The sequence below is a fragment of the Perissodus microlepis genome, chromosome 14, assembly GCF_051167445.1.
Source record: "Perissodus microlepis isolate ML-2025 ecotype Zambia chromosome 14, ASM5116744v1, whole genome shotgun sequence".
Lineage (NCBI taxonomy): Eukaryota > Metazoa > Chordata > Actinopteri > Cichliformes > Cichlidae > Perissodus > Perissodus microlepis.
Window position 1 is genome coordinate 8,743,906 of NC_140474.1, and position 25,732 is coordinate 8,769,637.

General features: G+C 37.9%; 4 protein-coding genes across 5 annotated transcripts in view; all 4 read right to left on the bottom strand.

Moving 5' to 3' along the window:
• Window positions 1-16,269, bottom strand: part of LOC146373390 (glutamate receptor ionotropic, kainate 1) — a 29,783-nt gene extending 13,514 nt beyond the window's left edge. For both annotated transcript variants that reach the window (XM_084949950.1, XM_084949949.1), the window contains exons 1-4: window positions 16,079-16,269; window positions 7,491-7,658; window positions 7,132-7,389; window positions 298-479 (exon numbers count right to left, since the gene is read on the bottom strand). In XM_084949950.1, the coding sequence (XP_084806076.1) occupies window positions 298-479; window positions 7,132-7,389; window positions 7,491-7,658; window positions 16,079-16,169 (699 nt within the window). In that variant the 5' untranslated portion in view covers window positions 16,170-16,269. The remainder of the gene's footprint in view (window positions 1-297; window positions 480-7,131; window positions 7,390-7,490; window positions 7,659-16,078) is intronic.
• Window positions 16,270-18,659: 2,390 nt separating this feature from the next.
• On the bottom strand, window positions 18,660-20,182 carry LOC146373391 (claudin-8-like). Its single transcript, XM_084950766.1, has one exon. It carries the CDS (start codon window positions 20,136-20,138, stop codon window positions 19,089-19,091), a length of 1,050 nt encoding a protein of 349 aa, XP_084806892.1. The 5' UTR covers window positions 20,139-20,182; the 3' UTR covers window positions 18,660-19,088.
• A 194-nt stretch (window positions 20,183-20,376) lies between these two features.
• On the bottom strand, window positions 20,377-22,777 carry cldn8.1 (claudin 8.1). Its single transcript, XM_084949872.1, has one exon. It carries the CDS (start codon window positions 22,696-22,698, stop codon window positions 21,916-21,918), a length of 783 nt encoding a protein of 260 aa, XP_084805998.1. The 5' UTR covers window positions 22,699-22,777; the 3' UTR covers window positions 20,377-21,915.
• An 812-nt stretch (window positions 22,778-23,589) lies between these two features.
• Window positions 23,590-25,418, bottom strand: cldn8.2 (claudin 8.2). The gene has a single exon (XM_084949871.1). It carries the CDS (start codon window positions 25,370-25,372, stop codon window positions 24,485-24,487), a length of 888 nt encoding a protein of 295 aa, XP_084805997.1. The 5' UTR covers window positions 25,373-25,418; the 3' UTR covers window positions 23,590-24,484.
• Between the last annotated feature and the right edge of the window lie 314 nt (window positions 25,419-25,732).

The following is a 25,732-nucleotide window of genomic DNA, read 5'->3' on the forward strand; positions in this document are numbered from 1 at the left end:
GAAGTGTCTTCAATTAATCTTCCGAGCAGCTGTTGGTTCTAAATGTGTACGTCTGGCCCAGAAATAGGCTCTGCTTGGATTTGGTAATGAACACAGGATTTCTGAAGGGGATAGAAGTGCACTAATCTTGCACGTAGTGAATATTAAACCAACAGCAATTCAGAAAAGAGATTTAGAGGCTTTTTTTTCCATTGAAGAAAGAAAATCCACATTGGATATCTGATCAAATTTTCACTTTATGTGGCGTGTGGCTGAACCCTCAGTGGCCCACAAACTGGCAGAAGTGCATGTATTCACCTGCTTGAGAACATCAGCTGATGTTTGGTAAGAGCAGTCAAAGATGACATAGAACTCCTTCCCTTTCTTCATTTCCTTCAGCAGGGGACGGGCATCTTTACTTCCTGTTGGCAGCTGCCGGATCTTTATTTTAATGCTGTATCTGGATGGAGCTTTGATCAACTCTTGCAGACGAATCAGGCCTTGAATCAAAAGACAAGGAGGCAATTATTAAACACAACAGTCTCCTTTTTAATGGAAACCTCCCACCTGGAGCAATTTAACTGTACAAGTTTACTTATATGATGTAAGGAAAAACTAAAATCCTCCTCCAAGGACAAAGCTACCAAGCCAAATTCAATAAAATTGTGTGGAGATGTTTGGACATTCGCAGAAGAGGGATTGTGGATATGCAAAGGATACTGAAGATGTTAAAGCCATTCAAAAGAGGAAGACCACAGAGAAGATTTATGGATGCAATAAAGGAGGACATGTTGAGTGTTGGTGTGACAGAAGAGGACGCTAGGAATAGGATGAGATGGAGGAAGAAGGAAGATGATTTGCTGTGGAGACCCAAAAGGGAGCAGCTGAAATAAGGCGATGAAGAAGAAGGCAAAGGATCAAGCCACACAATTTTAGTTCAAATTCAATTCAGTTCACTTCCATTATATTTATTCACCACAACAGCTGGCTCAATGCGCTTAAAATCCAGATTACTCTCTTTAAAACTGCAAAATAAGAAATTGGCCTTGATTGAGGTCACTGCATTTTCTCCTGCTTCGTATTACAGCACCTCTCATTTATTTTTAGGGGCCTTTTATATGAAATTAAGCAGAGCACAAAAAAGCAAACCTTGTTTAAAGAAATCCATCATGTCAACAGTTCTCTGGTGTCATGTCGTAGGAGCAGCAAGAATTTAACATTTAATCATTTAATCTGATTATTTTGCATCCCACCACAACATTTGGCAGCTAATGGCAGCTATTATATATGAAACAAATATTTATTTTATTTTGACTTGAATGTGGATTTTTTTTTGTTTTTAAAAGCATCTTTTAACTACAAGCTGTCTCATCTGCACTTTCATTGCTTCCTTCCTCAGTGTTTTCAAATCCCAGGTTTCCTCAAACTATGGGAATGCTACTTAAAGAGGTACAATGCTGTCCTCTGCAAAAGGAGAGATTTTTTCAACATCGGCAATAAAACTATATTTAAAAAATATTTAGTTACTGTAATTTGCCAAAAGATTAAATTTATGCCTACTCTGGCACTATATTAGTTAATGCTGCAGTTCCACAAAGTGACCAGGAGGGGTCACATACCTAAAATAAGTGATTGCTACATATACTAGCCTGATACTTAGTGGCCAGACACCCTGATAACCAGAGCCCCTGAAAATTTGGGGGTCACGTGGGTCATGTAGCCTTGAAATAGTTCCCGCAAGTACAGTCACTGGTGCTTACCGCGCAGTTTAAATGCATGTTGATAACATATCGTTGCAAATAAATAAATGATACTGAAATAGTATAATTTGCAACAGGAAATGCTTTTTAAAAATATATTAGTAATATTCAAATGCTATAATGCAGCAGTATGCAAATCATTTCACACTAGTGTAAATGCCTTAAAGAAATATGAATTATACAACTGTGATCTGCACATATTATTGAAAACATTTTTACAGGCTTTCGTGCCGCAGTTTGTGTCTCCTCTGGGATTTGAAGGGATGTTTTACTTCTTAGGGTATAAATCACCTCACACTGCACTATGGACGTTTTCTTCTATAGATACACACAACTGGAAGTCGGAATTACTTTTAAGTAGAGGTGGGCGGATCGATCCAAATATCAATAGTATCGATATATTGATATTGGATCGATACAAGCACAATTGAACCGATACTTTGCTTTTATCCTTCAAGTTCAGTATGTAGCCCACTGAAATGTGTTAATTATTTTTTTGGAAAAAATAAACCTCAAACATGCATTATGAAAAATCTCCAAACCTTTTGTGGTCTTTAGAGACAGAAAAATTTACATTCCAGCTTCAAAACACACAGAAAGCTGAAAGTTGTGTTTTTTTGTGTTAACTAATGATTGTGGAAAGTAACAATCACAGTGATATAGTGGTGGTGAAAATTTGTTCAGAATTTGCAAATTGAGAATTCATCTTATAAATCATGGCACACTACTCTCCCCCCATCAGCTGCCTGAATAACCAATTTGTACTGATATAGTCAATACTGGCCATGTATTTACTTGGTATTGGATCATACCAAAATTTGTAGTGTGGCACAGCACTACTGTGAATGAGGGAAAGTGTGAATGTTGAATGTTTTTGTTGAAACGTCTAGGCAAGTATATACATGTTAAATTACAAGATATACATGTTCAAATAGCATCAATTAACACACAACTTCAGGATTTTATTTCTATATGAGATTTCTTCATAATTGAAACAATAAGAAAAAGTAGCCTGAAGTCCTGTAATGTTTTGAAGCTATAATTAAAAATACAATAACACATTAAGTTTTGTACAAAGTATCAATATCATCGATACCACCCTGAATTTGACTTGGTATGGGGAAAGGAAATTATTGGTATCGCACATCACTACTAGGCGCTTTATGTGTTATGTGCCCTCTAGTGGTCACATTGCGAATTTACAACCTTAAATTAACAAAGCTAGCATCAACATGATAAAAAAATATATATATATATTTTCCTGCAGAAATTTTCAAACAAAAACAACTAGAAATTGTCTCTTGCAATTCTATAGCGGGAATATGTAGGTGATGTAAGCATTGTGGTCATTACTGTATGGAGTTTACTTTGCTTTAGACATCTTTAGCATCAACTAGCTTCCTCCACATTGGATCTTGTGTTGGAAAAATGTGGTTTTTTTTCAGCCACGCATAAGGAAATGGTGGGAGTCTGCCAGTTGTGATAATGTTTTATAATTTTCCACTGCAGTAGGACAACAGAATTCAAACTAAACACTGCATTGCCATCTTATGAACTACCAGACCTTTTAATGGGAGATGGACCTGCTTGCTAACCAGAATAGGTGCTCCACTCTGCCTTCCCTGTTCTCCAGGTAAGAAAGCTGTTCCTTTAGTTTTCTGCATATTTTTTTTCCTTGACAGAGTACAGTATGTGTCGCTTGGAGTTGCTCTGCGACAGCCTGTCGCACTTGTTTGGCAGCAGTCACAGAAAGTACGATGTTATCTTTTGTCAGTTGTCTGTTTGATTAGTGTTAAAGGCCAATTGTCAATGGATTGCTATGTTGCATATCTAAATAGTTGAAACTAAACTTGGCAATTCGTTATAATGTATAGTTAAGTTTCAGTGGCAATCAGTAATTCCCAAAGTTTTGTACCCAAAGTGACTTGCAAAAATATTTTTAATTTCACAAGTGATATTTTAGTTGTTTTAAATTAGATTCTTTTAAGTCTAAACATAGCGGCAATTTATAAAATGTAAATAATTGTAAACTTTACATTTCCTTTAAATATTAAAAAAAGAAAAGAAAAAGGAAGCGCACAGACCACAGAAGATTTCGGATTTTTGAAGTGGGCCATGATGCTTTTGGAGACAAGTTTTAGGCACAGATAGTAGAATTTTCCATGAGGTTAAAGTACAAGACAACTGCATATACAGTATATGACGATATATTTTATAGCTTTCACTTGGGCAACGCAATTCATTTTCAGAAAATGTTTCAAAATGGAGAAAATGCTTGTCTCGCTTTCCCCCCTGTAATGATAAGTGGAAAACTGAGCAAAAAGAAGATGAATTAAAATCAGTTATATTTGCATTAATAGAAAATGAATATAAAGTTCCTCATAGATGAGAAGGATAAACAGTTGCCGAAATACATTTTCATCCACTGTATATTTAGTCACTGAAGTCTTTGCAGCCTTTTAGTCTTAATCTATGTTTTCATTTATATGGTTTTCACCTAAAGTTGTAGAGTACCCCAACCAACAGAAAACATACCAAAAATCTGAACTTCAGCATCATTACAAAAACAATGATGAATCACATTTAACAACAGAAACAACAAATCAGGACACTGAGCAGTATGCACCACTGACACTTAAAGTGCATTCCTAATGGTGAATACTGCTTATTTCTTAAGTGGCAGCTGCTCATTAGAAGTGGTAAAATGTATACATTTGAATGTGATACATATGAAGTGCACTTAAGTACTAAAATGCCAGATTTAAAAGGAAACATGGAAATCGTGCGGCTCTGTGGTGCACAAGGAAAAAGCAGTGAAGTTAAAATTAATACAAATACATTGTTTTAAACAAGACTGCTTTTTTATTTTCAGAATTTAAGCACCTTGCATTTTCAGACCTTAGTGACACCACTTGTAGCCAGTATTGCAGCTGTACAGGTTTTTTCTAGCAGTCCTTCAGCTCATGTTTGGAGGATTTTTCCCCATTCTTAATGTTCAAAGGCTTTCAGTCTTAAGAGTTCTTGCATGTACTGCTAGTTTGTGGTATCCATATGTTTTTGATAACACTGCAGAGTCCATGGCAAAATCTTCATCTTGTTAATTTTCAGGTGTGTTTAGGATCTAGTCTTGTATTATTTACACAGATTTAGCTGCTGTTTAATTGAATCCATTCTTCTGCCTCGAAGTTAAGTTTTCCCTTTTCCACTTGGCTGCAAGACGAGCACCAATCCATCCCTGTGCTCACCAGCTGGAGATGTATTGTTCTCATGAAACCATTGTTCTTTTATTTTTTCCTCCAAGCACATTTTGGTTTGTTGTGGCCAAAAACAGTTTATGTAACTGGATCATCTGGACTGATGGAGTTTAGATTAAAGACAGAAGGTTTACTGTAATGTGAGGACTTGATGGCTCTTGAGGGTCATATTTGTGCAGGTGTTGCTGCACAGAAACTGCCCCAACTATGGCTGAACCAGTGAACTAGCTACAAGTAGTTGGGTTTTGCACAGACTCTGCCGGAGAGTCATTTATATGATAAAAGCATGTAGTACCTTGGAGACCTGATGTTGTAGGTACTGCTAAACAGAAGGCCAGTGTAGAACTGAGCACAATCACATTGTAGGTTCTGCACCCTGATTTTAAATAATGTAGCATGCAGTATTGCCACCCTGTTTGTTGATGTAGACATTGACACTCTCCTCTGTTTGGTTCACAGGCTTAGCTTTCTGGTTTTGTCCAATTTAAAACTAGAATAATCCCAAGAAAGTCATTCTGTATTATTTTTCACAGCTAGCATGGGGGCAGTCTTGCCCAAACCCAACACTGTCCCTCCAGACTATATATTTCTTAAAGGCTTTTTCCATCACCTTGGGTCTTTATTTACCTTCCAAGCAATCATGGAAGAGATCAATTGGAAAGTTTTCTGGTGCTTTAAATCCCAAATCTTCTGTTCCTATTAATGAGGAGAATGGTACCTGAAAATGCTCAGTTATCTTCTTTTAGTCTTTTCTTACATGGTGGGAAAAATTATTTGAACTCACAGAGTGCTAGAAAACTGCTTAGTGGAGCTCATGGCTGCTGATTATTAGGACAAGGTCTGAGGATTCAGAATAATCAGAAATACAGTTGTGTCACATGGTAATTGTTAAGAAGCCATAGCCCTAACATCTCAAGGTCTTAATCTTTTGTAAAGTAGCACAAAATGAAAATGCAACAAATAATACAGCAGTCTTTCTTAAACTCTCAAAAAGAAAGCTTTATCTTTGACTTTATGTCCTTTGAAGGTCTGATCATCTTCTCCTCTCATAACTGCTCACAGTAACAGGACCATGACATATTCTAGCACAGGTAGCCAGGTTGAAAGAGTGTACATCGCAGTGGCATTGGAAACTCTTGATTTAGAATCATCGTAAGTACTTGTGCATTATCCTCACTTCTTAGTTCTGTCTTATATTTGCTTCTTCCTTTTTATTTAGGAGTGATTTTTGTATGGGCAGAAATCTGTGCCATCAGAAACTGAATTTGAATAAGTTAAATTAGAATTAAATTCGGATTGAATGTGAATTGTAACTTGAATAAATGCTTTTAAAAACTGAATATGAATTAGCCTAATTTGAAATTCAATTTATTGGTTTGAAAATGATCATCACTAAACTGAAATTGAATTTTATAGTTTGAAAATGAATTCATTTGCTTTGAAACTGTATTTTATCCTTTAAAAATTTAGCTCTCGAATAATTTCAGATTCACTTCTCACCATTCAGTTTCAGTTCTACAATTCAATTTCAGTTCCAAAATTCAGTTTTTTGGGACCTTACATCCGGTTCCGGTTCAAGAGTAATCGAGCGCAGATTAATAGAACTACGTTTTACTAGCGGACCGAAAGATTTACTGATGGGAATCTACAGCGTCTTGAGCCGAATTAAGAACAAGCGTCATGTTAACAAATGATAGCCGTACAGTAACTTTTATGCTTATTGTAGCTGTTAGCTAAAAACGCTAATTCAACATAGTTTGCCCTGGATTCAGCTTTGACAAACAAATTTGATCGACTGTTTCTAGTAGAATCATACACATTGACTCATCTATAAATAGCTTCAAGGTAATTTAACAGGGTTGCTAAGGCAAAGACTTGCAGGAGCTATAGTTCTTATTTCAACAAAAATGGATCATAGTCACTGTGTTAAAGTTTGGGCTTTGTCTTTGTTTTTAGCAGCTGAGTGTAGAGTGGCTTCTTTATAAATATGACAAACAGTTGCCACATTTTTATACTTTAAAAGTAAAGTTTATGTTCTTCCTGCTGTGTTAAATCACTAGTGGCCCTTCAGTATGACAGTGAAGTCTGTGCTTCCCTCCAGATCTTATGTTGTATCATTTATTCCCATCTCAACTTACCAGTTGCATCCTCATAGACCACAGTAACTGTCTTCCACTTGTAGAATTGCACTATGTCCAACACAGCTCTGCTTATAGAGGCATATTCAGGATAGAGGTTAATGTAGAAGCTGTCTTTGTTGTCCACTGATGGGTGTTTCCAGCGTGTCTGGATGTGAGGGACTTCCAGGGCATTACAGATAGACTGGACCGCGCTGACCGATGAGCTGTGAGAGGGTCCAAAAACAGCACCGACGCCCAGCGCCAACTGGTCACAGGCTGAAGTAATCAAACAGAAAGTGGGAAGAAAAGAAAATCTCAACAAAAATCTCTTACTGATTCTCAAGTGGGGTTTCAAAATTAAATGACAAAATCTTTACCTCTTCTTGAAGCCTCAAAACTGTCGAATAAGTTTATTCTCTGGATGTCATAGGTCAGCGTGGTGTTTGGCATTAAGGTCCGGTTCCTGTTTATGTTAGTTACGGCAAATTTAAAGGCCAGTTCTTCAACACTAATGGGCTCATTTTCAAGAGTCTCAAAGATGCCCCCTGCAAGGAGAAAAAAGTGGAAGGAGTTTTACCCAGCTCACATCAAAGCGCTAGCAGAAAAATTATCGATCAATTGGCTTCTCTCGGTATAGATATTCACAGTGTCTTTTTAAAGATTGAAGGTTACCAGAGCTGAATTGTAATAGTTGCATAATACAGCCCTGTTTCCTTTGTACTTCTGTCACATAATGCTGCTAAGGGACCCAGTTGAGATGACAGGATTTAATATTATTCAAATTAAAAGTTGAACTCTCCTGGCTTCAGCCTGTTACAGAGCCTGAATTTCACAAGCTGTCACAATAACTTTTATGAAAGCTTTGGCATTTGTTCAGTTCATTTTCACATAAAGGATAACAGATTAAACATTTAGCACATATAATCAGGGGAAACATTTCAGCCATCCCTTATTCTCTTATGCATTTACACATTTTTCAATTAGGGGGAAAAACCCCTTTCCAAATCAAAAGACAGTCATACTTATTAATCTTGTTTTGTAGTTTTGTCTCCTTTGCAACTTACTGCTACTGGAAACAGTCATCATACCTAACATATCAAGCCACCAGCTTGTGATTTACAGATCACTTATTGAAGCCAAAAAATGTGAGGTGACTTACTGTGAAAGGGGTAAAGGTGCCAAAGCACCCGTGCTCTGAAAAGCTAAACTTTAGCACTTGTTTTAGTGTGTATAAATTTCTTTATTTGAAGTAACATGACTTTAGTTATCATCCGTTTGCATCTGTGTTTAACTATTTGAAGATGCAGTAATGAAGATGTTTCCTCAGAGTTTCCCTGCATCTGTTGTTTTATAAGTAAGTACTGTGAAATGCTTTTCTGGTGCTAGAAATTTTTTGACAACTTTGGGCTAATTAAGTACAAGTACAAGCTATTTTATTGTCATATGAACGTGTAAATAACCACAGTGGGTTTGTACTGTACAGTGAAAGTAGGTTCCTTTCACACAGCAGTTACAGAAATATTTTAATATGATACATAACATAAAATTAGAAGTATATTAAGATAAAATAAAGAAATGAGGAACAGAATTAAGCTCGGATTTTAATATAAAATGCAGTTTGTGAAAATGACAGCACCAGGATAACATACAAGGCCACAAAGCTAACCTCTGTGAGGTCACTGTACATGGACAGCTTCATCAGTGTCGCTGCATGAAACACTTTAACAGAAGGAATATTCCCAGAAGCTAACTGTAGTTGCTGCAAACATAACACTGTTTACGTGTAAAACATTGATATCATAAGACTAAACATGTTTCATTTACTATTCATTTACTATTAGTAAATGTCCCTCATAGTCAAGAGGACAATTTCTAGACGTAAATTAGGCTTATCGGGCATTTTATAAATTCTATAAATGTATAAATTTCTAGTTTTTAATATTACATGTACAACTTTGTAACAATATTTAGGAGCCCAGGGTAACAAAAACAAAATGATTATTGTCAGTTTACAGTAATGGTGAAGAGCAAAGTCCTCAAATTTTACAAGCATGAAAAAGGGGGAGAAGTTATTTAAAATGTATTAGAAGTATTTATCAAATATGATATTAATATATATCATATTCAAAATACTATAAAGATACACTTAGCGCAGAAGTTCTCATTTAATCAATTATTTAAATTATTAATTTCAATTAATATGCTTTTTGAGAGGCACCACATCTCTGTACAGTCCGACGGTACTTGTTCTTATAAAGCACTGGTCATCACCTTTAAACTGAGATTTAAAAGTGGCTTTAAAGGTAAATTCAGTCACTTTTAGCCACAGTTGGTGTTTGTGCCAGTGCCACAGAGGAGGAGTAGGAGGAGGGAGGGGAGAAGGGGGGGTTATTTCAGAGTTGAGAAGATCATACTGAAAAACATCCAAGTCTTAATCCATCATGCTGCTCCAGAAAGATGGCGGGTCTAGCATGCTACAGCTGGCAATAAAGACATATATGACTCCAGCCAGGCACATGCACAGTCTTTTACATTTGTTACATAAAACTCAGCTTAAAAACTATTGGGATTAAAGCCAGAAAAAATACTGGATCGTTGCTACCTGCGTGCAGACAGGCGCGTGTGAGATTCAGTGTGCTTATGCCTGCCGAAAATTCCCCTGCTCATTCGATTCACTGAAGCCTTTCAAATGTAAATAATTTAACATCTGGGCCTTCAGTGATAGGATTTCTCATCCAATATATTCGGGGTTAAATGTTTGTTCCTATTGCATTGCACTTCACAAGTGTCAACAGACTTGGGTCCAGTGCTGAATGCTGTGGGTAAGCAAGTTGCTTTCAACTTTGACATATTTTTAACTAACAAAACAAAGATTACAATAATGCATTTTTGAAAGCTCTGCCTTTTTCAGAAATGTTAATCAGGCATTATATTAACAATCATCACAAATTATAGATCCCATTTAGATGGTGCAAGTGTTTGCACATGCCCCCGCTTCAACACTGAGGCTACAGATGGCAATAGGTCACTGCACTCTCAAACAGTCTTTGAAGAATTGCCTGTGAAATTGTGATTGATTTGGAAGTAGAAAAGGCCTTTAAAAAGCTCCCCCTGAGACCTTGATTGTGAATGACCTTTTTCTTTGGTGTTGCATAGCCTCAAACCCCAAACTGAGAGAGCCTTGTCTGGACTCCCTGGTCACTAAAAGCATGCTTGAAAGTGCCAATCCTAATTATGGTTACCAAGCCTCAGTGAGCAGCTGCTGGGACCTGTTAAAGTCCTTAATTCACTCCACTGAAATGTAAAATTCTCAGCCACAGATACATCAGTTTATAAAATTGAGAGTAAGTGGATTCTATTTCACTGTCTTTGGTGCCTCTTTTCCTTTTAAGGTGTTTTTTTTAAGGTAATAGAATAGGAAATGCACACGAGTACGCACCAGCTGGATCCTGAGGTTTGTTTGCTTAAAGTGCAGAGGCTGCAGCAAATGTCACGGGCTTTATTAAGGATTCAGCAGCATCACAACATCATCGTCATCATCCTCAGTGATAGAGATTTTGTTTTTCATTCTTTAACAAGGCTGTGAAAATGGATCATCCACTTTCTGAGGGAGTTAAAAATAGCTGCTGCTCTTAAGATTTTCTGATTTATATGATTTGCAGTTGACTTCTAATTTTATACATAATCACTTTTCCATTCACATCTAAGAGCTCAAAATGTAATGACGTTTGCACCTAACAGTATAATACAAAATGTCTTTTTAAGACTCAAAGACTATGAAAAATTAAAAAAATTAATGTAGCTTCACCGATATGTTAAAAGCTGCCAAATAAAAACAAACCTATTAGGAGCTCGACTTATATTTGACTTACTGATAAAGCTATAATTTTTTAAAGATGAGCTGTAGCCATGAAATCTTTATTGCCAACACAATAAAGCTTATTAATTTCCTCTTTGAAGCTTGGGAGCAGTGAAATCAAACTGGTTAACTTTCCCTTCATTTCACCTTGAAATAATGCCTTAAAATTTGTTTAAAGTGCAACAACTTACTTGATTTCCTGAGAAAAAACCTGATTTGAGGAAGGCTGGTGACTGTCAGTAGTCAGTGTCATTAGATAACTATTGAAAAATATAAACTATCACCAGCTTACCTAAGGTAGTTTCACTCTGCAGGAAAATTCCCATCTTTCTATTAGCTCAGTACCACAGGCCTAGAAACTAGTCTGCGATCCTCTGGCAACCATGAGTCACCAGGGAAAAATATGTCTTCCCCAACCAGTTGGCAAGTGGTTGCTGGCTGTCAAGGTGAAATTGGTCACAAAGAGGTGGCAGGGCTGCACTGAAACACCTATTTCTGACTGTTTTGGCAGATGACCCTTGTCATAGTTCGTAAGGAAGATGCTAACTGCTCACCATGAAGTAGTGATTCAGTGGAAAAAGGATGACTTTTTGCCTTCAAAGTAAAAGGACTTAGCGATAACTAGGTAAATTATTAAACTTTTAATATAAATGAAACTCCATTTCTGGTTTGTGTTGCGCTTTTTCAAATTTCACCATTACTGCGAGTAGAGTTGGATGTCTCGAGACCACTTTTACGAGGTCTTGGTCTTGTCTTGGTCTCGGATCCCTCGGTTTTGTCTTGGTCTCGCTGTCTCGGTCTTGCTGTCTCAGATTGACATAGTAGTAGGGAGATTTGGAGTCAACAGTATCCATGACACACAACGTAACGTTTGATAATGTGTCATGCGCAAAAGCATCAGCTCTAAGAGCCGTGCTTAGAGAGTGCTTTGTAGTGAATCAGAAGAGTCGACTCCCATTGAGCGAGAGCCAGCTCCTCACTTAATTTCCTTTCGCTGCTCAGCTCTCACACAGTGGCTCAGCTATGCTCCAATCCTTCCATATTGTGGCCAATCACATGTGAGGATATAGGATAATATCATTATGTGAAAAACAGAGAGGGTGAAAGACGCGACAGTCAAGTGGAGCGTGAGCCTGTCCTCTCAGTAAGTGAGTGAGACAGTAGACAGTGGTGAAGAGGGCTGTGCGAGTGCATCGCAAAAACACAAAAATATGCCTGACACCCGTAAACGAAGCAGCATCTGGCTGCAGTTTAAAGACTTTTTTGTCTCGTCTCGGTCTTGGTCTCGTCTCGACTTTGTCTTGGTCTTGTCTTGGTCTCAATACCCTCTGGTCTTGGTATTGTCTTGGTCTTGGTTTAGGCGGTCTTGACTACAAGTCTAACTGCGAGTAGTTGGTAAGCAGGGTGTTTCCAAGCAAGGCTAACCCACCATCAACCATCCAGACAACTGAAGTGAAGAGCAGATCTCAGGGTATTTTTTAGGGGGGAGGGGGAAATGGTTTTAAATTAGCTAAAGTATGTATATATATATGATTGAAAATTCAGTCCAGGCTTTTTAATTAAGATCTCACAAAAACACTGTGTATATCACCAGAAAATAATTGAAGTTTGCTTCGTCCAAGGCTCTAACAGCTGGCGTCAAGTGAAGATTCAGTGCTTCTTTTGTTAAAGTTGCACATATATTCCAGGAATCGTCTGAAAGATGTGGAAATCAGAAAAGCTTTGAATGCTTGTCAGTGCAATAGACAATGACGCATCTGTTCCTTTGTTTGGTGGAAAATCTTTACCACAGCCTCAGATCCAAACAGAGCATCAAATTGGAGTCCAGCTGATATAGACACTGATGTTCGAGTTTGTGTTTTATAAAAACATGTACCCTTTAACACACAGTAACAGTGATATACATATTTTCCATTAACTACTAATTTTATGTTAAAATGGTTAAAGATCAGGATACGTGGCTAATAAATGTGTATCTTTTATGAAATTGATCTTTTCGCTTTTGCAGCAGACATATACAAGCCTTTAGACGATGCTGTGTGTTTGTTTGGCTCAGTGTATCTTTATAGTATTTTGAATATCTACATTTCATAACTTCAAACCAGTCATGACAGTCAGTTCTCAAATATAATACTGATAAATTGGAAGACAAATAAGTGTTTGTTTGCAGATGACACATGAATCAGTGCTCCCTCTCAACAGGTTAACAGATGAAGGGACAAGAAAGGATAATTTATACTTTTGTAATTAGTTTGAATCAAGATGAGATTAAACGATAGAGCAGAAATCACTAGAAATATTTTCCTCCCAAAATTGTGAATATCCAGTAGGGAAGCTTTCAAATGTGAGTCCTGAGAGTTAAAAAAAAAAAAAAAAAGAAACAACCTATGAATAGTTACCATTAATTTGTGTATGATATAATTTTCAGGATCACTGAGCTTCCGTCTCATCCTTAATAGGCCAGACAATGGTTTGGGGTAATGCATGCTAGGAGGTCACAAAAACAAAAGATTCTGCTTATGCTGCAGGCGGAAACCTTTAGGCTGATCCTTTTTATAGGCTTCCTCACTTCAGTGCAGACAGCAAGAAAAATAACCGGGTTCAGGTTCTGGCAACAGGATGGACTTGATTTTAATCCAGAAACCCGCTGACATTGAGACAGTGTCCTTCAAATAATTATTTTAATCCGCTTTTTGTATTATATTTGTGACCGTGCAATAATCACATGAAGGAGAGTCTTTTAAGGCAGAGGAACACAATGACGTAGTGTTGTGCTTTCTTCCTTCTCCCCATCCTGGGCCAGTTCCCAAAGAGACCTCCCGCCCCCACCCCAACAACACCACCAGCACCACTCCAACCTGGAGCTATGCCAGACTGTGAATGAATGAGAAGGTCCTCACAGCCTACTATGTTTGTTTGATGTAGAGCACTGAGGTCTCTCTGTTTATGTGAAAGATCCTTGCGATTCACTAGGAAACATTCAAAATGAATAAAAATATAAGTAATCTTCTATATTAATACAGCCAGAGTAATACTCTACCAGATTTAAAAACTGTATACTGGAATATATATACTTCATCAAATTATAATTCAGTAGTTGATCTGAGCTGGTGCCACATTTCTTATCATATGGATTGAGCTATAAATACACAAATGAAACATAATGTATCAGAAAGTAATCATTAAGTGTGCAAGCACGAGGAGAAAAAGAAATTTAACAAAAGGGAAAGTAAACAGAAGGCCCAGCTACAAGCTGTTAATTCTGTGTTGATTCTGTGCTCTCCCCAGTGATGAGATTTGGTCACTGCCTAAGTACCATATTTGGGGAAGAGACTTAATGCATAAAGAAGATTAGAGTTAGTTGTTTAAGGGCTTGGAGCACAAGATTTACCATTATTACCAGTCCCAGTGAAAAAAGTGGGAGCCTGTCACAATCTGATGCAGACGCTAGCCAAGACCGAGAAATGTTAATTGAGCCAAGCCACACACCATATGGGAGGGATTATGATGTGTGTGGGTCATGAAGAGAATGACAAAGATTAGGTGGCCTTTGAGAGTGATAGATGATTGAGAGATTAACAATATAGAGCACAGATCGGGACTGTTGAAACCAGGAAGCCACACCGACTTCTTAGCCTTTTAAAGTTATGCAACGCCACGTTTATTATATTCTTTTAAAAATTTGAATATATATTCAAATTCAGAGTTGCTGCAGGCATTAAGTAAAACGACGAGTCCTTAGGGCTAAATTTTAAAAGCCATTTTTGTGATGCAATCTTCCAACCCAAGTGAATAACCAATGGGAGAAGAGCAAAGAGCCCGAAAGTATTAATTTGCAGCAAACACCGGCTCATTGTTCCAAAGTTACATCAGAGATCAAAGGGGGGATACTGAAGCAAGAGCTCTGTTTGTTTAATTACAGGCACAGAGGGAAATTGAAATTACTCTTCTTGTCAACCCTCAAAGGCTTAACAGACAGCTTTGGACTCAGATCCACATTCACAGATGTCACTGGCCATCAGTGCACACAAAGCTTAAAAAACCTTTGAGTATGAAAGGGTAGGGAGCAGCCAAATATTAAAAAAAAGGTTTTGCTGAACCTGCCCACTCTTTATTCTTTAGTAATGTATCAATTTCACAGTGCTGTGTGCCAAGAAGAACATTATGCCAACAGTATATGCTTTCAGATGTAGCAGTAGGCCAACTTAATCACCCGTCTCTCCTTCTGTTCTTTGCTGTCAACATGGAAGTAAAAGAGAGAGAAAGAGAGGCTCTGCCATTGGTCAACCAAAGTGGATTAACACAATTTTGATAAAAAAAAAAAAAATTTCATTTGAATAACCTACAGCTCGGTCCGCAGTACCCTCTCTTGGAGTAAGAAAAAAAAAAATACAGTAATAAAAATTATAAGGTTATTGCACAAACATCACAACAGGTGAATAAAGTTGAATATGTCTTTTTTTTGACAATGCTTTGTACTCAGTGCATGCTAGGCAACTTAGTGGGCGATAGTTACATGATGGCAAGACACAACAACAACTGCACATTCAAAATTTGCTCCTAAAAACAACATATGCGATGTGCCTCGATCTCGTTTGGCTCTATGGTATTTAACAGTAACTTGTGGTCGAGAGTATCAGGATTCAAAAGCGATTCAACTACAGTAACTGAGATATACATTTGCAATGAACAGACATCATTTCACAAATCTTGGCCGTAATTGAATTTGCCTTTGTTCTTTTAAAAGAAATGAAACAACATGCTGCACTCGCACTGAGAGAGATTAAGAATGCCTTGCATTACGAGAAACCACAAAACTGTATTTATATATTTTATGCATTCATTTAATTATTTCGATGCCATTCTATAGGGAAAATACATTTTAACAATTCCAATCAGTGTTACACAGAAAGTATTGCCAATTTTTCAAGGCTCTAGCTTGAAATCCTTGATACATAATATTTTTTACCCCAGTGGGAAATGAGATGCAACCCAGACTGCATAATAACTGGGTCAGCTATGGAAAAAGCTGACGAGCGCAGTGGCAGCCAATATGTTAACAGTTATTATATAAATATTTATGACATGGACACTTTTACCACTTACCAATTCTCAGGACTTGCTGCGAAGTCAGCCAAAACTCTGCCATAAAGTACAGCAGCGAAAATAACAGTCCCTTCCTTTTCACCATGGTCATTCCTCCAGAGCTGAATTTAACATTTATGGCAAATTTATTTTTCTTTTTTCCCCTTAGTAATTCATGCTGATAACCTGCCAGTCCTTGTATCCGTAACGAAAATAAACTGGCATCCGACCCATATCCATCCCTCACACATTGTGGTGAGAAAAAGAAACAACACAACCACACACTCCACTTGAAGTTGTCACTGATCAAAAGATTTGATCAGATTTTTCCATTCTAGGATCCTTTGTATGCCTGTAAGGTTTTGTTTCCCATATTCACTGTCCAGATAGCCTTCTTATCATTTTTTTCCCGGTGCACACTTGAATTGTAGGCTGCAACTGAGGAGGAGGACCGCACCGGGCTCCTGTTGTCAAGTAAGCAGCAACGGGAAACAGCTTCTGCTTACAAATTTCACAATAAAAGATGAAATGGAAATCAAATTGGAACCATACAGAAGATGAACAACATTCTTTTATTTAATTTAACAAAGAATAGAAATCAAATAATAATGTAACACATACATACATTTTTTACATACATAGCCATGAATGTCCCTCATTTTTATACTGAGCAAAGTGTGTTTTTATTTTCCAGAGGCTTTAATCACATAAATGTGTTGATGACTCATTTGGCATCCTCTGTCCGAAACACCTTTTATTTCAGTGCTTTAATTCTGAAATCAAGTTCGCCTCGTTTCCGCTGTCGCTCACTGTGTCATCGGCTCACTCGACACAGTTGAAGATCCTTCCCATACAGGCGCTCAATTGAGGGCACAGCCAAGCCGCTGATCCGCAAACATGGATACGTCCTGAAGATTAACTTCAAATCTGGCAACATTCGACCTCGACAAGATCTCTGCTTTGGTACACCGAGGAATGATTAAATCTTTGGTCCAGTCCTGATGGAAACGCAAATCTAATCTCCATACTGGTCGTTGACACTCCCTTGAAGATTAACTACCTCAAACCGTTCAACTGCCACGGTCTTGTAGTTAAATAAAATGTGTTCAGGTTACCTTGATACTCTTTGCTTTATTCCTTGAAGAAGAGTGGCTTGAGATTTGAAGTGGCCATTCTGAACCAAGAATGTCTGATGGGTTTCTTGAGATTAGTGTAATTACTATATTTTTGATTATCAGGAAATTGGCTAAATTAGAGAGTGATATTTAAGCTGTTTTTTTCCCACTCACAAAGTAAAAGCTCAATATCCTCAACTGTAAAGTACTCTTTAAAACTCATTTTCTAGTAAGTAAAATGTAATGAATTTATCACAGTGTCAAATAAAATAGTTTACGTACATCCAACAGCATACATGTTATGGACATATTTTAACATGAGACTTCCAAAACTGATGATCAAAAAAAATCTCTTGTTGTGGTTGAACATGTGAATGGAGAACAAAAAGAGACTGTTGCTTGACCATGGATAGTTTTTGCTTTGCTTTAAGCTTAATCCTGGTTCCCCCCCCCCCTAATTTATTCCTATATTATGATATTTAGCTTCAGAATATGTGTCTCTTCTTTATCTGGAGCTCGCCAACTTAAAAAACTGCACTGGAAAGATCTCTGGTGTCATCTAGTGGTGATATAATGTCAGTATAGAAAATTTGTTTTGAAGATTTGCATTGTGAAGAGATTTTAATTGCCAGCATGTATTTATAAAATATATAAGTATATACAGTACACAGTTTAACACATTTATTAGTCCACCACCTAATGCAAGATTTATGCCAAAGATGCCTTAAATTAATAGTGCTGGTGATTAACAAAATAATTTCTTATGTTTCTGTAATGGTTAATCCACCACTGTGTGGAAGGTTTTTAATTAAGATCATATTTTAAAGCTAAAATATAACTATTTTTGTTTTATCGCTAAATTTTAAAATTCACTGATTTACAAAAAAGTAAATAATGATAATAAAACACATAGTTTTATTATTAGAATGTTTAGAAATGCAAATTATTTGCTTGCTTGTTTTAGTGGTTGACTGTTATGCTCGATTAATTTCTGATTTCTCAAATAAGTCCAATGTGCGGTTCACAAATTTGTGTGAACCACACTTGTCTTTAGTTTCAAACAATCTTTTGATACATATCTAAAATATTTTAAAAAATATATAATATGCATGTCAAATTCATTTTTAGCAACTTTAATTTCTCATTGTTTTAGATTTTAATGTGGTTTGAGTTTTTAGTTAAGTAGTTTAGTTTAGTAAAGCTTTAAAACAAGAAATTTCATCATTACTTTTCTAAGAACATTTGCTTTTTTTTTTTTTTTTCTTTTACCATAAAATATGTCTTCCATAATCAAACTTGCTCAAAATGCAGAAAGAAGAATTCAGCGGGCTTCTGGGACCTCACAGAGCATATACCCTTAATCTACCCTCACTGCTATCTCTGGAAAAAAAAGGTTTTCCCTCTGGGAAATATAAACAGTTTATACACACCTACAGAGTGAAGTGTTGTATAAAAAAAAAAAAAAAAAAAAAAAAACACCTGCCAGCTACTAACATTTGTAAATTAAAATGTGGTTTTAATGATCATTGCTAATCGAAATTACAGGCAAGCAATAATAATAACAAGTTATTTATATATCTGGCTGGTGGAAAACACATCATGATAGCAAAACACACACTGAGACATCGTGATAACGATAACAATTCTAGAGGTTTTTGAACAAATGGCTGCAAAAGGTTGCAAAACATTAAGCTATAACTTTCCATCCTGGTGATTTCTACAGAGGTTAAATGGTTTACAAAGGCTCATCTTTGTGTATACTAATAACAATGGTTGTGTCCCATTTGATAAAAGCAGACATTTTTTCCACAGTGCAAAACATTTAAAACAGTTATTAACAGTACCAAAACTTTAAACACACCGTTCAGTATTATTCAGTATATGCTTTAGGATTAAACTCAGTTGTGGATTTTTCCTTATATGTATACACCACCTCTCATCTCACTGTAAGGCACTGATTGAGCTCTTGATTCTTTATATGTTATGAAAATAGGAGTCTGTGGAACTGGATGGAAGCTGGACTGGTAGGACGTGGTGGGAACATAAGTGAGTGAATATGGTATGGTGTTCTGACTCATGTATAAGGAGTTCTCTGGAGCATACAAGTTTCCACTGTGGTTAGAGCTCTGCACTGAGGGGTGATGAGACATACTGCCTTGATATAGCAGTGATGCGTTTTCCTGAGGAGTCAGATTATAGACAACAGGTGGGTTTAATACTGTTCCATTATTTGTCCTTACTGGAATGACAGTTTGCAGTGGCATTGCAGCGTTTTGTCCAACGGAACCAGTCGATCGAAGGCTGGACAGGGGATGATAATTCATCAGAGCTGGCCTATTGGGCGTTGGCTTATAACTAAGTAAGTTTGGTGGGTGATACATATCAAACGAGCCTTTGCCTTTAGGCAAATGGCGGCAGACAAACAACAAGGATGAGGCGAAAAGCATGGCACCTGTCACCCATCCAATGTAAAGAGCCTCTCCTAGCTCTCTTCTCTGGGCATCAATCAGCAAAGGATTGTAAAAATCTGTAATGATAACATGACCTGTCCACGACACGGGGATAAAGACACAGATGCACGCCATGAACTGCATAACCCCTGCAACCATCAATATAATGGTCTTAGCCCAATCATTACCCCGAATACAGGACACACATCGCATTCCTGCCAGAGCCACAAGAAGCCCCACCGCTGACAAGGCCACAGCAGAGCACATCAGACCCCTGGCAGCCTGTAATTCAGGGGGCAGATACAGCAGGGAGTCATAAACCTTACATTGCATTCTGATGTTGGCTTGTCTGTAGCAGTTCATCCATAGGCCTTCCCAGCGGGTTTCCATCACAATTATGTTTTCTCCGATGAACGCGGTCACCTTCCACATGGGCAACCCCGTGGTAGCCGAGGCACCGATCAAGCCAACCAAGCCCACGCATATTGCAGCTAGCTCTGAAGCACCTTGAATCATGGTTCAATCTCCAAAACTCCAGTTGTGGTTAAATCCAGAATTAGAATGGCTCTCATCCACAACAGTTGCTTGCTGTACGAGACAGTTTGTTATGGGTAAGGTCCTGCATTCACCTGATTGGTTTAGAGGGATGAGGGTAGCAGGAGGTCTGCTTATTTTGTGTTTATGGTTCTCAGATGATAGGGGTCAGTCATTACTTTCTCCAACACTGTACACACAAAACAAGACAACACCAAGCACTATTTTTTTATTTTAATTTTAATTATTTGCCATGTTTTCTTACTCTTTATATGCGGTACAACCCAGAAGCAAACATTAATATGTGGTACAGTTTAGTACAGCGCATGTAGTTCTTATATTGTCCACATGGGAGCAGAGATGACCTTAGAGGATAGTGAAATGAGGGGGATCTCACATAACACAGGCCAAATACAGTTTGTTCTAGATAGTTACAGTTTAGATGTCTAAGTTTAAATTATGTACAGAACTTGTCAACATGTATTCATTATGGCTTCAGAAATGATTGCGTGAAACCTCAAGCAACAATAAACACTACATTGTCCTTACGTCACAAATATTTGCGTTACCCAACAGCAGTGACATTGCTGTTTTATTTTGAAGTTCAAGTTGTATAGTTTACATTTGAACTTACTAAAACTGAAATTAAGCGACCTGTTCGATTAAGAAGTCGTATTCTATTGAACAGAGACAGAAATGTTTAACACAGTCTGCTTGGTTTTCTATTCAAAGTGACTTGCAAATTTGGATCATATGATTATGCCGTTGTCTCAGTGCTTTCTTTGTAACTATCTGGCTATGCTGCCACACCTTAAGCAAGTAGCCTTAATCCAGTATCTTGTTTTTATGTAACTATTTCCTCTTTACCCGGCCAACTTAAACAGATTCAGGATTTTTTTTGGTTAAGCAAACACCATAAACGTCCTAGTTTGGGAGGTATTTTAGATAGATGGCATTTACTTTCCAGTGAAATTCTCATAATGAAAAATTGAAAACTGTTTCTTCTTTTCATTTCACACATGAAGCGTTATGTGTTTGTTGGTCTTTTCTAGTACTACTTCTACACCTGCCATCATTTAGTTATTACTTTTGATTTGAATACTAGTTGAAACTGATTAGTAACAATTAACAAAAAAAAAAAAAGAAAAAAAGAAACAGAAGACTGTGACAATGTGACAATGAGAGACTATTTGTGCCACAGAGATGAGTTTGAGCTGTTTCTTTTCTTTTCTTTTTTAGCAGCACAGCTCAGACACAACTCATGTTTAAAGTTAAGAAATATTTTTTGAAATGACTAAAGCTTTAACCCTCTCAAGGCAGGCGTTGCAGATTTGCAACAGTTAAAAGCTAACAACCTGATTACCCCACATGCATATTTTTTTTTTTTTACTCAGAAGTACCACTGCAGGTATTCTTTTGTGCATTAGCAACAAAAACTTAATTTGAGCCTGAGAGGGTTAAATGTAGTTACAACTACTCTTGTTTTTCAGAGATGACATGTCCCATTAACAAAGTGCATGTTTTACAGTAAGTCAACTTTTTAATAATTTTCAGTGGTTAAAGATTGAATTAAATTGTTATATACAGCATAAATGTACACAATTTTTTAAGCATTTGTATAAAATATAAGGCTGTTAGTATAAAATTGAATTAATACACATAACGCAGTAGAAATGGTGTATTGGTTCACACACATTTTCTCTTAAACCTGAAATGCAGTTTCCGATCAATTAAAAAAAACAAAAATAAAAATAAGTGTTTACAGAAACGCGACCCCACTGTGTGCACTGTGTACAGAGGGATATCTGGACTGGTAACTGTAGATAGACGATGGGTATCTTGATAGCATTGGCTGAGATCGTGGTTGGGGAAGCGTCATCAGTTGTTGAGGCTGTAGAGGTTGTAGTGGCTGTTGAGGGTAGACCGAATAGTCTGAGGCCTTGGAGTATAGGTACCGCTCTGAATCTTTGTCATCCGACTGTATATTACAGCAAATAAAAATGCATCCTCCAGCAAACAAGAAAGCCGAAGTTACCCAGCCAATGTAGAGAGCTGCTCCAAGCTCTCTCCGCTGGGCATCGATCAGCAAGGGGTTGTAGAAGTTGGTGATGATGACGTGACCCGTCCAGGAGACGGGGATGAGGACACAGAAGCAACCCAATATGATCATGCTACCAGCAATGATGAGAACCAGCCGCTTAGCTCGATCATTGTTTTGGATGCATGATGTGCACTGCATGCCTATCAGACTGATCAGCACACCAAGACCACTCAGTGCCAGAGAGCAGCACATAAGCCCCCTTGCCGCCTGCAGGTCAGGAGTCAGGGCCAGGAGAGAGTCGTACACTTTACACTGCATCCTGAAGCTTGCCTGTTGGTAGCAATTCATCCACAAGCCCTCAAACAGAGTCTCAAACACGATGATATTGTCTCCAATGAAGGCTGTGACGCGCCACATAGGCATTCCTGTAGTTGCTGCTGCCCCGATCAGCCCGATTAGGGATACTAAAAGACCCACAATCTCCAGTGCTGAGTTTGCCATCCTGTTCTTCACTTATTCATCCAAGCTCAGAAGAGCAATAGTGTGCGGACACAGTGTGACTGCTGTAGGAAGCAGTAGGTTTTCTCTGTGGAGTGGCTTTGCATCCCGATGGAGGAGGAGCAGGTTCATGTTCACCTGTACACCCTCCTCCCTGTGGACATAACACCAGAATGGGAGGTAGTGGGAATTGTGACATGTTGCTAGGAAACTGAATCCCTTGGGCCTTTAATTCTTTGTACAGCAACCCAGTAGCTGCTCTAAGCTTCCCCCTTTGTTTACTCAGAAGTCTCAGTTTACATTCTCGGACTTCGGTTTAAAAGAAGACAAAACGACGAGGTGTTTCTTAACAATGGGGGCATGTTCAGAATCGTCAAATGTATCACTGGTAAACATACTCTGTTAATGTATTACCAGTTATAGTTACAGATCAAAAATCAGTTCTGATTCACTTCCTGTTTATTACTTCATCTTTATTTTTAATCATTTACTGCTATTGTGGAGGGCCTCATGGTACACGGGCATGTAGGGGAACTGGAGACACAAAATAACAGCAATGGACAAAACTCTTTGTCCCCCATTTTTGTAAAGCACACTGTTAAAGACAGGAGCGCACAGCAGACAAGACAAACAGTGGGTCGGGGAAAGTCTGCCTCTGTGTGTGTATATGAAAGATATGAGAGATGTGCAGTTTTAACAGAATATGAGTAGTAGTAGAATGGCGGGAAAAATAGAACAAAGTATGGCAAATTATGACAAATATTCAACATTTTTTTTATACATTTGATAAGTACATTTTAGAAGTACTGTGAAAAGGAAACAATTTGTACGTGTGTGTGCGTGTGTGCGTTTGTATTTTTTTTTAATATTCTTATATATTTTGGTTTGCTTTAAGGGTCTCACATGTTACACATGTATGACTGTCAGTACTGGATTTCTTGTCTGGGTCTCTTGTGTCACTCTGCTCTCAGGGGGAAAAAAAAGCAACCAATTCCTGTTTGGTTGAAATAAAGTCACCTGGTAGGTTTGTACAGTGGGTGGATCTGTGTAAACAGCCTGGTTTTACCAGTTTAGGCACATTTCCACACACTACAATAGAAATGACATATATTTCCATTTGCTCACTAGTGAGTGAAGAAAGTGCAGTTTCAGTTGGAGGTTGTGGAAATTTACAACAAATTTAAGATCATTTGGCAGCACTGAAACACTGCTTACATTATAACGCACCTTTAACTTCTTGATCAGCTATGTACTGTTGTGTTAGACATTGGGGGAAAAAATACAACAAGATTCTCTTTTACAAGCCATTCATTTTATTAGGAAAAAAACAAATTTGGCCAGATATTTTGGCCAGCATTTTGAAAAAACGTGTATGTAATATTTTAATTTATAACAGTGTTGAAAACAAATCACTGGTTTACAATCTGAAAAAAGGGCCTAGTTGACAATTTGTTCTTGGAGAGCAAGTCAGAAACTGTAAAGAACGCAATATCAACATGCAATTGTTGCAACATTAACAGATGTAATAGATTACACATGCTGTGCTAGAATATAATTTAGTGTGAATTAAGCAAAAGGGTTAAAAAAAAAACCCAAACAAGGAATATAGAAATCCAGCAGTTTGTCAGCATCGAAACACATTCAAGTCCATAATGATTCGGAGTATTTGCAGTACACTTTGATAAGTAAAGAAATATCTGGTTGTTTCAAGTGAACGACAGTTAATCAGTTCTCCTCATCAAATGTGCCAAATTTTGGCAAGTTTATTTAAAAAAAAGTCCAAAAATCTTTAGTATTGACTTGGTGCATATATCACAGATCCTGGTGGGGCTGCAGAGTAAGCAGGCTGGTAGGTGTATGCTGGCTGGTAGGTGTATGCTGGCTGGTTGGTGTATGCGGGTTGGTAGAAGCTTCCTGTGGGGTTGTATTGAATCATCTCATCTGGATCTTGGGTGCGGGGAGCATGACGGCAAAGCAGGATCACTCCGGCACTGAAAAGCAACGCTGAAGTCACCCAGCCAATGTAAAGGGCCTCCCCGAGCTCTCTACGCTGGGCATCGATCAGTAGAGGGTTGTAAAAATCTTGGATGATGACATGGGCAGTCCAGGACACGGGAATTATGGTTGTAAGGCAACCCATGAGGAACAGGCAGCCACCAGCCACAAGAACAATATGCTTGGTACGAGCCCGGTGGTCCACCACTTTTGTGCATTTCATCCCCACTGCTGAAACAATAAGGGCGAAGGTAGTCAGAGCCACAGAGCTGCACATCAGACCCCTGGCAGCCTGGAGATCAGGAGGCAGAAACAGCAGGGAATCGTACACTTTACATTGCATTCTGATGTTGGCTTGTCTGTAGCAGTTCATCCACAAACCCTCCCAGCGGGTCTCCATGACAATAATGTTCTCCTGAATAAAGGCTGTTACCTTCCACATCGGCAGGCCCGTCACAGCGGCAACGCCAATTAGTCCAATGAAGCCAATGATGAGAGCTACTACCTCACAGCAGATAGCATTTCGTTGCTTCCGTTTTTCAATTTTCTTCTTTTCCTCATATACAGAGTCCCCATACTCTCCGTACTCTCCATTTGTCAGCGCCGGCTTCCCATCGTAGTAACTGCCAACATAAGATTGAGGTGGCTTGCTGTAGCCACTGTAAGCAGTGTAAGTGGCCATTCTGGTTAACACAGAAAGCTTAATCTCAACCTTCTGGTGCACTTATACAGCTGAAGAGAAAAATCTGAGGAGAACAACAAGTTGAGGAACTTATACACCCACAAAAACTATGCTAATGATGCAATGCAGCCTTACTGGTTAAGCTGCTTCAGAGCCATCAGATAAATGGCGAGACACAAAGGAGTGCTGCTTGTTTTGAATACCTCCAGTACTAATGATCAGTCGTTAGTTTTTAGTTATTAAAAATCACTACATCTTGTTACCACAGTAACAACAAGGTTTAATCAACATCATATTTTAAAAAAATCAAGCAAAAAAGTCAAAGTTAATGAAAAGTATGTAACATATTTTTAATACTAC